At 49.1% G+C, this 12,667-nt stretch overlaps 1 protein-coding gene across 17 annotated transcripts in view; it reads right to left on the bottom strand.

Moving 5' to 3' along the window:
- Positions 1–12,667, bottom strand: part of SAMD11 (sterile alpha motif domain containing 11) — a 192,805-nt gene that overhangs the window by 117,008 nt on the left and 63,130 nt on the right. For 8 of the 17 annotated variants that reach the window (XM_072883837.1, XM_072883832.1, XM_072883831.1 and 5 more), the window contains one exon: positions 11,369–11,460. The exons of 1 other annotated variant lie outside the window; for it this stretch is intronic. In XM_072883837.1, coding sequence (XP_072739938.1) covers positions 11,369–11,460 — 92 coding nt within the window. Of the gene's footprint in view, positions 1–11,368; positions 11,461–11,703; positions 11,900–11,934; positions 12,098–12,231; positions 12,283–12,667 lie in introns of those variants that run through there. 8 more of the 17 variants (XM_072883840.1, XM_072883841.1, XM_072883844.1 and 5 more) reach the window with 8 other exon arrangements.

The raw sequence follows: 12,667 nt of genomic DNA, 5'->3' as shown, positions 1-12,667 counted from the left end.
TCCAGGCAACAGAGCATGATTATCCCAGTTGAAGCTCCCACCTGCAACAAACATGAACACCTGGGTCACTTCCTTTCACACAGGATTTCCTACTCTTCCAGTAGCTCCACTGGATGTGATAACAGCAACAGCTCCTCTGCTTTACCCACTCTAGGTGTACTTGGGACCTTGTTTCCCAAAGCAGCCACAGCTGGTGACCAGCAGGACAGGTGAGAAACTGGATCACAAGTCGGAATCGTCTTGCTTCTGTTGTGGGGTAAAGATCTGAATCCCAGCTTCTCCTGTGTTTTGGAGCAGTCCTGGCTTCGCTTCCTAGTGGGATTTGACACTTCATCACTCAACTCCTCTTTTCAGTGCAGTTGAATCCTGGATAAAGGCGGGGGTGAGAATTCAGACTGCCTGTATCCTCACGTACCAAGCAAAAATATTCTACCATCAATGCGTCCTGTTACCCTGTTAGTGAGGGTGGAATTATACACGGTACAGATCAAGACAGAGTTTGGTCTTAAGACACAGTACTCACACACAAACATTTTTCAGACTCCTCTGTCCTTCCCTCTCTCTTACTTTGCTGCATGTATTTCCTTGTGATATGGAGAAAAAAAATAGTTTTCGCTTTTGTTTCTAGAGCTTGGTGTGATAAGCAGTCCAGGGTATTAGGAGTGCCACCACAACAACAAAATTACTCTCAAGATGTAAGTTTTTCAGCATCACACTGCTAAAGGAAAAGCACAGTAACTTGTAGAAAATATAATTCAAATATCCTTTAACCATACTTTTTTTTGATTCTATAGTGGTTTAAAGACAACAGCAGAGACATCAATGGAAGAACTAAATCCTCCCAAAGCAAGGATGATTTTTGCCCTCTGCACACACCAGGGGAGAGAAATACCTACCAGCCTCATAGAATTACTTTTACTGAACTTATTTCTGAGAAATCCATCACAGCAAGGTGAGACTTCAAAAAACCAGATCCACATTGCTGATGCAAACAAGTGCAGATCCATAGACTTCCAGCCCTGAATTACCAGCTCATGAATTTCAAGCCAAAAATGTGTTAAGGAATCACATTGTTAATTCTGGGATTAAAAAAAACCCAGACCAAATGTATTATATTCTTATTCAGAATTAAAAGCATCCTTATAAGGAGTATGCAGGCTGCCCTTCTCATTCTGGATGGGCTGCTTCTTGACTACTTTGAGACCACATACTGTCCACTATGCCTGCAAAAACCTCAGCAGTGGTGTTTGGATCTGCACCTGAAGGACAGCACCACCACCCAAAAAAATAGATAAATCAGCCCTCTGCTCTGAAAGAGCCAATTTAGCTTGATAAGGAACAAAACTGCTTGAGGGCCAGAACACACCAAATTTTCCATGCTCTGCTAGGTGTCCTCTGATGCACGCTAAATTTTGATGCAAGCCATGCCAGTCTAAAGATGAAAAAGAAGTCAACAACAGAGTTAAACTGATGTAAATCTAGACTGATTGTGATCAAAGTCCACTCCTGCATTCACACTGCCATGCTCATTTTAACCCACATTTACTTTAGATCAGAATATGATGTTATCAATTCTATTGCAGCTAAGCAGGAACATGCCAGGCATGGCTGAGGTCCCACCAGTTTTAGGCACTGAACACACAAGGAACAAAAAACTACCCAGCCATTCACAATATACAGCTTCTTTTCTTTTTTTTTTTAACTGACCCTAAAACACTATAATACTTAAGACTAATGGTGTACAATTTTTAAGTAACACTACTATTGTAAACTCTAGTTCATTGAACCATCACTGAAGAATCTTGTAGTGCCTTCCTTTGTAAGTGTACTTTACGGTTAAGTGGGTGAATCACAAGGGGGAAATAAAAGAGGAATTGATATCATCGTCCCCTCTGGGGAAAAAAAAAAAAAGAAATAAATAAAGATATGTTTATGTGATTCACCCCATGTCACAGAAAAAGAGATCTCAAGAATCACAGCTGTGACGAATGGTGGGAAAAGTTATTGATCTAAAAGAATTCATTTTTACTATAAGGGCTGGTACTTTTACTTATTTAATAAAGGTCTGGCATCAAATCACTGTGAATTTCAGGATTATCTAATTCTATCTAATCTCATTCAATCACTGATGCTCCAGACTGTGGCAGAAAGGAATGCTTGCCCTTTCCTGTCTTCAGGGGCCATCTCCGGTTACCCTAGCAACACGGCAAAAGCAGCTTCAACAGAGCCGAGTACCACCTATCACATTCATCTCCAGATAAAAAGAAAGGATGGGGTTACAAGGGAGTTTTTGCAATTTGATGGGCAGAGATAGGCAGAACAGCAGCTACCATTGGAGTGGAATCTACTCATAACTCTGAATTAGCAAGGCCCCAGAGACTCGGGGATAAATACAAGCTCCTAGGGGTAAGACACACATAGACAGCAAACTAGTCTGGTAAAGTGGTCTGCTTGCTTTCAAAAGAAAGAGAAAAGTTTTATACTAAGAAGCTGTGGTGATTAAGAAGCCCAAGTTAACTGAAGCTGTTTAAAATCCCAGAGCTGCTTTTTAAATTATCTGAAACAATCATACCTCCCAGCACTAAACTGGGAATCAACTACAAGCAAACAAACAACTCTGTTGCAGTGTCATCATTAGAAATATTTTACAAGATGTATTTTCTAGACCAAAAGGGTGTCAAGTGTCTTTTTTATCACCAAAAGCTCTCAAGTTTTCCTGCTTCTTAATTTTCTGGAAACCATTCAAAAAAGTTCTACCTTCCTAATTGATCAGCACAATGCAAGAAATAATGGGTACTGCCTATCGTAGAATCATAGAATCATAGAATCATTTAGGTTGGAAAAGACCTTTAAGATCATCTAGTCCAACCGTTAACTTACATCTTAAGTCAGAAGATGCTGTTACTCTTAGAAATGCTGATTAAACCTTACTATGAACTCATTTTTGTTTCCATTTTACAATGTGATAAAACAAAAAGCCACATCAAGGCTCAGGTTTTTTTATATGAGTGGGCATCAGTGCAGAACTCACTCACAGACAACTGCCTTCAATTTGCACCGAGGCACACCAAGGCCTCTTGCTCCACGGCACGGCCCCTACATCACTTCCAAAGAGCTGAGCTCTGGATGCGCGCTGGTAAACACAGCAACTTTAGCCAAACGCATAGGACATCTCTCCTAGCAAAAGCTGCTGCAGCAAGCATACGTGCAGAGGAACAACACCTTTTTCTGGCAAGCGTCCCACTGAAAAAAGCAAGGCTGTTTGTATGAGCCCTTGCTCTAATGTCACAGTACAGCAGCCACGGGGAGAACAGCCTTCGCTGTGTCTGTACGCATTACACCAAGGTGAGACTGCCTCCAATGACCTGGCTCGTTGGCGAATGCTGGCGCAAGTTTCTTTCTAGCTGAGGATGTAAAAGATTAAAAAAGCCTGCTCTGCATACCAGTTGAAGCTATCTTGACATCTTAAAATGAGGGATTTGATGTGCAGGAATATTTTCGTACAGGTAATCAAAGAACAGGGCAAATTTGGGTTTGACGGTATTCCCAGATTCTGTGGCTTTGTATGCATGTGCAAAATAAAGTGAAATCAGTAAAAGCTAAAAGTTCCGCATTGACTAGAGGTAAAATAAATGAGCAAGAACCTTTCTTTCCACGCTTGGGAATTCCCTCCATCCATCCCTCCTCATCCTCAGACACGTTGGAAGAAAATCCCATATCAGATTATATTTATGACCCAGGGGAATGTGTAATTTCCCCTCTGTTCTCAGTGGTTTTGTTAAAATAACAGAGCCAAAAATAAAAGAAAGGAAATGCATTGTTCCAACAGCGGAGGTGGTACATACAGAAAATTTACCTTCACAAAAGAGCAGCGTAAGAGTAAAGCAGAGGTGCCAAAGATGCTCTCAGTTTTACTTACGAAACTGCACGTGATTCCTGCAACAATAAGTAACTCTTCAGGAGATGTCTTTCATTGCCCTCAACTGGAAAACACAACTTTGGGACACACAGCCCTATAATGAGTTTTTCACTGACATCTACCAGAAGTGAGGAAGGTGAGCATCTCCTAACAGAAAAAAGCCCTGAAATGGTGAGAATGGTGATTCTTCAGCTGTTGAATAAGTGAAGATGATGCATTTCAATATGGAGGAGGAAGAAGGGAGAGAAGAGAGCACAGATGCCAAACAAGAATCTGCTGTGTAGCAAGACGTTTTCCAGATAAAGGAAACAGACTGTGCGTGAGAGAAACAGAGTAAGACAGTGCAGAAGAAGGGGGGGGGGGGACGACCACAAAGAAAAAAACACAAAAACAAACAAACAAAAGATAGAAAAAGGAGAAAGAAACATAGGCATAACAAAGTGATTTTGCAAGCATAAAATTCTGACCAAGCATTACTTCATGAAAAACAGAGTGGCTCTCTTCTCCAAAGTCTAGGGGCAATAGGAAACTGCTTCTCTGTTCTCCCTGTCTCATAACTGAACCAGAACAAGCAATCTGAAAAGTTCATAATCTCTGCAAACTTGAACTAGTTGATAGTTTTAAACCTCGCGAAAAGAAAAACGAACAAAGTTTATGAGGGAGTTAATTCTGATCCTTTAGTCACCTCTGCCATTTAGATCCCATGTTCACTGAAGGCAGTTGCCACCAGGCTCCAAATTAGCACTGATCCCTTTCAATAAGGCCAGCAAGTTTGGACATAGACCACTGCAAATTAAACCCAGGTGTCTGTGCCCTGAAGCAGTAGAGACAGCCCTAAGCAGTTTAATGACATCTCTAAATAATTTTGACAGCAAAATTACTTATCCTATGTCACCTTTACACCGCCCTTGACACACCGCTAACAAGATGATGTTGCTTTCCCTGCTTCTATATATTTATTTATCTTTCTTCCCGTGCTTAACTTTCTTTTCCTCAGACCAGTAGATTTGCTAGAGCTGGCGGAGTACAGTCCAATTCGCCAGGCAAGCAGTGCCAGCTGCAAAGCCCATCCTGCATCTGCTGACTTGGTGTGTGTAAAACTTATTCCCACAGGTGCTGAGGGCTCGGAAACTGCCTCTTCCTACAGCTGAGCCTACCAGAGAACATAACGCCGCAGTGCCAGAAACGACACTCTGCCTTGGCTCTTCCAGGGAATCAACACCACGCACAAGTCTGCGGGACAAGGAAAGCCCCTCTGCAGTCTTTATGGAATCCCAGCAGGAGGAAATTTGCTCGTTCCAAGCAGAATCCCTCATACGTGCCAACCTCAGCATAAATACTCTTCCACCCTCTTTCAGGGCGGGTTAGCTTGGCCCATTATTCACAAAGACTAACCTGAACTCACAGATGGATCTTCCTCTGTCCTTCCACCACGCAAGACCTTTTGCATTCAGTTTCCCATCACTGCTCACTGGAACAGCAGAAATCTTCACTACAGCTCTTGCACTTCAGCAAACCTCCCCCACTTTGAACTCCTTAAAACCCACTGTAAGATAAAATTATTTTCCTAAGCCATAGCTGCTTATACATCTCTGCTGTTCACTCACAAGACTGCAATCCAATTAATACTTTCCTTTCCAGAGGGTATTTAATAATCCACAAAATTAAATCCTTCAGTATTGTGCTGGCACCCTTAGTGCCATTGATCTGGGTTTGTTCTGCCTCTGCGTAAAATAATAACTAGTCGTTTTATTGGTGCAACACCCATCTTCCAAATCTTTGACAGCGGACAACATCATGCAATCGCAGTGTGCCCTGTTCATGAGCAGAGCCTGAGGACCATTAGAAATAACTTCCAATGCAGAATACATCTAGGAGCACCTCTCATATCCACAGATTCCCATTTCAAGCTGTCGGTTTTCCCCCGTGAAGTGCTGCGTGACCCAAGAGCAGTTGATTTTAGGGACCCTTCTGTGAGAGAAGCAGACATTCATGTTCCCACTGCCCTCGGATTAGAAAGCCTTGCAAGCTGAGGCTGTGGACTCAAAACTCAGCACCTCTCCCCAGTACTGGATGGGATGTGGGAGTCTCTCACCCCATTTAAGAGCACAACACATACCTTATGTCCAGCTTCTCTGTAAAGGTGATGTCTGACAGATTTTGAAGAAACTTTTGTTAAGCATTCAAGTTTACCTTACAAATTTGCAGTGCAACACGCATACTCTAAAAATCATCTGAGACAAGTCCATTAAAAAACAGAACAGAACAAAAAAACCCCACAAACAAACAAAAAACCCCAACCAACTCAAAAGACTCCAACAAATGCTAACCTAAATAAAATGTGCTGGATTAAAAGCAACAATCCAAATCAGCATGAAACCACAAATAAAAATCAACAGACTGTGCCAAAGACCTTAGGGGGATAAAAAGGTTTATAAGTCTGCTTTACAGAGGGGCTTTTTCCACATTCATAAGGCAGCGCCCAGAGACACGAAGGCAAAGTTATGAAAACAGTCCTCTTCACATAAACCCCAAGATTGTCCAGCTCCAATCCTTAAGTCCACAGCAGCTCAGAAAGGAACCTAAATCTAATCTATTCAGTTAAAAGTAAAATTTCAGACTTAATCCTGCCTCTACAGGCAGCCAGCTAGATTTTCCAGCAGGCAAAGTCCTCTTCTCATAGGAAAGTTCTCTTGAAAGAGTCATGTCCAGTCTGGGAGACTCCCCTTTTTGGGCTAGCCTCTGAATTTGGATCGCACAACACAGGAATCTACTCAGTAGCCCAGGGATTTCCCTTCCTTCCCCCTGTGCAGCTCTGTTCCTGGCTTTCCAGGCAAGCTGCGGAGCCCGGTGGCCAGTGGCCCGGGGGCCAGGGCGGCATCACTGGGGAAGGGCAGTGAAGGCCGCTGCAGACAGAACCCAACAGCACAAGTCACACAAAGACACATTTTGGGGGAGATGCAGAGCTGCCTTGCACCCCTGCACCTCTGAGAGAGGGAGACAGGAGAACGCTCAGAAATCTTAGGGCTAAATAACAGAGATTTCGCTGATTACTGGCATTCAGTTTTTTAAGTAAGCAGATAGTTACTTTTTCCATCCTTGACAAAGTCTTGGACTAATGCCTTAACCTCAGGGGCATCAAAAGAAAACAACGACGACGATGACGACAAAAAGCAAAAAGAAGCAAATAAAAACAATCACATATAAATCAAATCAAAACACAGCCCCAGTAAGCAAATTAATTACCACTGTCACTGGCCAAATTACGCACAATTACCATGTGTCTTGACATGCAACGAAGGAGATGGGGGGGGGGGGGGAATCTATCATGCTTTTTGTTTTGTCCGAATACGGCCATATCACGATAGCGTTTTGAAAGCTTGCCTTTCCTTCTTTACCTGTGGCCCGAACCTCAAACTCCAACGTGGGCTACCTTTCAAACAGACACCCTGTCCAAGAAAAGATGGGAAAAGAGGATGAGGAGCAGCCAACGTCCAGTCCTAACACACTTTCAGAGGCAGCCTGGCTAGTATGAAAAACACAGTAAGGGTCACACTTGTCTGATAAGAGAAACAATCAAAGGATATCTATCGTAAGGAACGCCTCTCCTCTGTTATACTGGATATGTGATGCTGGACTTTGCAAATTTAAGATACTTTGTTTGAGCAATAAAGATTTTAGTGCTGTTCTCAAGACCATTAGGCTTCCCCCTCCCGCTGGCTCAAAAGACCACTGCTAGCGAGCACGCTTTCAAGACCAGCCCCGGCTGTGGGTTTGAAAGTGGAGATGGAGAGAATGCCTGAGTGGTATTTGGAGCACAGAGGGAGGTTTGATGGGGACAGAGGGAACCCTGTAGTGAATGGGTTTCACCAGAATAGACTGGAATCCATCCAGGGCTCCAAACAAGATGAACTGTGTCTGCCCAGAACTGACAAGTACAAATATGGGGGAAGACCCCCGTCCACATCTGACAACTTACTCCGTGAACGCTTAGCATCCTGCGCCTCCAAAAAAACTGAAGGGACCAAGACCTGTGCCCTTTCTCCCCTCCAGATCTGAAAAATCTCGGGTGCACAGGCTAGGGTACAAAGAAAAGGGGACAGGAAAACCGGAGGCACAGTCGCTCTCCAGAAGGGCAGGGGGTGGGGTGAGCACCCCCCATCTCCGCGGAGCTGGGCAGAGAAGCAGCCAGCGCCGTGCCATGCCGGCACCGCTTCCCCGCCAAAGCCTCTGCTGCGCTGCCTGCGCAGCCGGCCTGGGAAGGACGACCCTGCCCCTGCAGCCCCCAAAGCGGCACAGGGGATGCCCCCCACCCCCGGCCCCGGAGGGAGCCTCCTGCACTCCCCCGCTCCCGGGGGTCCTCCGTGCATCCCCCCCCCCAGCTCGGAGCGAGCCGGCGGCCCGGAGGGGCCCTCCTGCATCCCCCTGCCTTCCCCCCGGCCGGCAGCGGCTCCCCCCCGGCCCCCGCTCCCCGCCGCTGATTGATGGATGCCGGCGCGGGGGCGGCCGCGGCCGCGGCCCGGGGGAGGAGGCGCCAGGGCGGCCGGCGCGACGCGGCTGCTCCCCCTCCGCCTCGCAGGAAACCGGCGGTCGGTGGCGGAGCTGGCCCCGGCGCCGGCCGCTGTCTGCAGCTGCAGCAAACGAGCTGCGACGGGGCGGCGGGGGGCGGCGGAGCCGGGCTCGGCGGGGGCCGGGCGCCGCTTCCCCCGGCCGCCGCGGGGGAGCCCCCGGCGCTGCCGGCACCGCGGCCGGGGGGCGCGGGCGGGGGCGGCGCGGCGCCAGCCCCGGCGGGCCGGGCGGGGGGGGGGGCCGGGGGCCGCTGCCCGGCTGTGTCGGCGCTCGCCGAGGTGGGACGGGGGCTGGGAGTCGGGGGCGTCCCGCCCGCCGGGCTGGGTTCTGCTGCGGGGAGCCGGAGCGGCTGGTGGCGAGTCGGGCCCGGGGCGCTGGTGCAAGGCTCGGCTCTGGTCCCGCAGACGGGTTTTCCAACCCGGCTCTGTGGCACGATGCGATTTCCTTTCCAGACCAACCCCTCCTCTCCCCAGCCCCAGAAGAGACCCAGAGCCGGCCTCAGAACAACCGCTGCTCTCGATTCGAGCCCCTGACACGACCAGCCTGACTGGGCGAGGGTGGCAGGGCTGGGTGAAGTGGAGGTAACCTTTCCCGAAGGAAGAGCTGGGCCGGGGCCTCGGAGCGCTTCCTTTCCCGCTTGCAGTTAGCGGAGAGGGGAAGATGCCGATGCCTACAAGCAGCCGGCTTGCCCCGTTACAAAGGCAACGCTGGAGTTTTTCTGGCCTGTTCCCGCTGTCCAAGGACTGATTTTGGATCAGGAGGCCCAGCTGCTGCCAGAATCAGTTCCCCATCTCCATACCCCCCGGGTGATAACGCCGTAGCCCAAGGACCCAGGCAGCGCAAGTCTCTACTTACCCACGCTATAAAATATAAAGCATTTCTACATTTGAGGAGAAACAGCCCTTTGATCTCAGTGGTGCCTAAATCGGTGATCACTAAATGGGGAAAGATAAAACTCTGCCCGATTTTTAATCCTCCTTCTCATGTAACTGTTTGGAATGCGTAGTGCATGTAGCTATGACAAGGCACTACCAAAAGATTTCAGGTTCCAAATGTGAAATTGTCGTTTGGTCAGGTATATGTTCTAATTACAGCACAGCAAATGCAGTAAGCACCGAGAAACAGAGTTCTGATAAAAGCTCTCATTGGGGTTTGTCCTCGCTGTGCAAATTCTGACATCAAAACCCCCTCTAACTAATTTATACAGCTGGGGAAGCGGTAGGAGGCAAGTCCAGAAGGATTTATTTCTCCTTTTCCAAAACTATACCAACCTCTCTTTTCCTCTATCTGAACTTCTGAACACTTGTTTCATGCAGAGCTGCCTTGCCATCGGTAAATGCATAGTATCCCTATGCAACTATTAAAAATATTGCTGCTAGGAACGTGCAACGTGTCATCTTGGCTACCACCTAATGCAACTTGGTACCCAGAAAGTGACCAGCAGACAGGGTCATCTGTTTCTCCAACACCACCATCACTTTGGTCTGCAGATCACTGCTTGCTGGCCTCTGATCCGCATGGTTGGTAGCTAAAAGCATATGCAAAACTCAAAACTGGAGAAAGCTTGTTACACCACACCGCACTTTGCCCCGTAAACTCAGAGGAAATACATGAGTCCGTCAAAAAGCCAGGTTTCGGTTTATCTGGTTTGCTGGGTTTCAAATACCACGGCAATGCTGCAATGTAACGAGTACCCCTAAGCTCAATGGGCAGTTACTGCTTCGGTACGGACTGCTGCTACGCAAAACAGACACAAGAGACTCGCATCACGGAGATGGTATCTTCACATTAATTTATGTAACTGTTGGTTATTGCCCTAAGCCCCTTCCCATGTGAATGTGTGTATTTGTATACATAAGCAGGCATGCACATATATACTAGGCAGAAATAATTTAAATTCGCAATTCTGTCTGTCGTGCAGAATCATAAAGATACTGCATGTGAAAAGAGATTGTCCATTTGATCTCAAAGAAAGAATAAAAGAAAAAATGTTTGATTTAAGTGGATAAAAGTACGTAAATTTACCGCTGCATCTGTTTCCGCGGTGCTACTGACAATGTTTTAAGTCATGGTGGTTTTTTTCAGACCAAGACCTGCTTTAGTTCCACAAACCAACAGCTTTGCCGTCCTGTTTAGATGTTATTGTATTTTATGGTTACTTTTACACATGATGAACTGGTTTTAACGCCTTAGTTTACTATTATTTCAGTAGCTTTTTATTTATAGCATCAACATCTTCTTCATGAAAATGCTGATGTCATATAGAGATCTTGAAAGTCTCAGGATAAAGGCAGACAGCAGAAAACACACGGAACTCAAAAGTTGGGAAGAAAAGATCTATAAAAGCAGTAACTGTGATCTATGACGTGAAGGTTGTAGAAGCGTTTAAGATGAGCTTGTTCCTCCTACAGTTTATCTAAAAAAATTCACTAATGGATTGTAAGCTGTGGCTGTTCTGACTCTAACACGTGGGTGCAATTGCAAGTCCCTTTCGCTTTATTTAGCCATTTTACACCTCTGCACAATACACAGCAATGAAGGGGTGAGAGCAGGGAAGAGGCTGCTGAATGATTTGCCGTTCGCGTATAGACAGCTCCCCCTGAAAACCGTACAATCGCGCTGTGTGTTGCATCCTTTAGGTCAAACACTGCTCTTCCCGTCTGCTCTGTTTGCAAACTCCTCTCCTGCTAGCCTTTAACTAGACTGCAGGTACGCTCGCCGTGCAAGCAGTGCTCTGGCAAAGACTCAACGACTGACAGTTCCTAGCCCTCAGAGATCACGGTTTCATGATCACAGCAGCAAAGGGATTTTCTTAAGGGAAGGAGGCGGAGGAGAGGGGAGATGTCTTAACTAAAGCACATAGTTTAACAATAATCTTACCACTGGAGACGAAATTCGACACCCAGGGCAATCACAGATTGGAGGATGTACCTGTAAGATTCCTTTGGACATAAGAGTCTTCAAACTTTTCCCTGGATGCAGAGGAGAAGAAAAAGAAGAAGAAGAAGAAGAAAAAGGATCAGCACCTTTATAAAAGGAAAGTATTTAGGGAAGGGGGGGGAGCACGCATCTCCTGCCATACAAACACCCCTCCCCTTGCCTGCCTGCCTACCAGCACCCACCCCCCACCCCGCCCGCCCCTTCATCGAACTTTCTCCCCCGCAGACAGCCGGGGGAAGGAGCACCGCCGCAGCCCTCCTTCGCCCCTGCCTAACCTCGGTGCCAACGCTCCCGCAGCCTGGAGAGAGCCGAGGCGGCCGGCGCACCCGGAGCCCCGGCGCAGCGGCCAGCCCGCGCAGCCTGCGCGCACCCCCGCGGGGCTCCGCGCTGCCCACGCCGCCCGCGCGGCCAGCCCCACGGCGGGGGACGGCCGTGCGAGGGGGGCAGCCCACTCGGCGCCTCCCCCCTGCTCCTCCGTCCATTTCACCTCAGTCCTCCTGACTCACCCCAGAGGAATTGAGGTTTCCTGAAGGCAGCCCGGAGCCCAGTAATAAAAGAAACAGGAGAGATGAGCGGAGTAATGACAATTAGCGCGGCCCCCGAAGTTATTCCCCTTTTCTCTGGCGATCAATAAACAAGGCGAGGTGTCAGTCACCTCCTAATAGCTCCTCAGACCCCCGGGCTGACACCTCCCGCTCTCAGCTAATTACGCGCCGCACCGGCTCTCCCCGCCCGCGCCCCCCCGCCTCCCCCCGGCCCCCGCTCCTCCGGCCCGCAGGGCCCGCCGGCTCCCCGCTCTCCACCTGCCGCCCGCACCAGCAGCTCCGCCGCGCCAGCCCCGGTGCCGGGACTGCGGCGCTGGCTGGGGCCGCACCGCAGGCAGGAGGGGAGGGGAGGGAGGCAGGGCAGGCTCCCGTCAGCAGCCGCCAGCGCCGCGGAGGTCCCGCGCCACCCAGCTGCGAGGGGAACACCCCCCTCCGCCCCGCCCGCCGCCCCGCCGCCGCCGCCGCCGCCGCCGCCGCCGCCGCCTCGCCTCGCCTCTCCTCACCCGGCGCGGCGGGGCTGCGCACTGCCGCTCCCCGCGGCTCTGCCCGCCGCCGCCGCCGCCGCCACGCACGGGCGGGCGGCTCCGCGCCCCGCCGCCGCCGCCGCCACAGCCGGCCGCCCCCCACGGAGAGCAGCCGCGGAGTGGCGCCGGCCCCCAGGCGCGGCGTGCCCGCGGGGCGCTAACCGGCCCCC

Source organism: Ciconia boyciana, chromosome 19 (genome assembly GCF_034638445.1).
Source record: "Ciconia boyciana chromosome 19, ASM3463844v1, whole genome shotgun sequence".
Classification (NCBI taxonomy): domain Eukaryota; kingdom Metazoa; phylum Chordata; class Aves; order Ciconiiformes; family Ciconiidae; genus Ciconia; species Ciconia boyciana.
The sequence above is the reverse complement of the archived record's forward strand: the minus strand, read 5'-3'. Positions and strand labels throughout refer to the sequence as shown.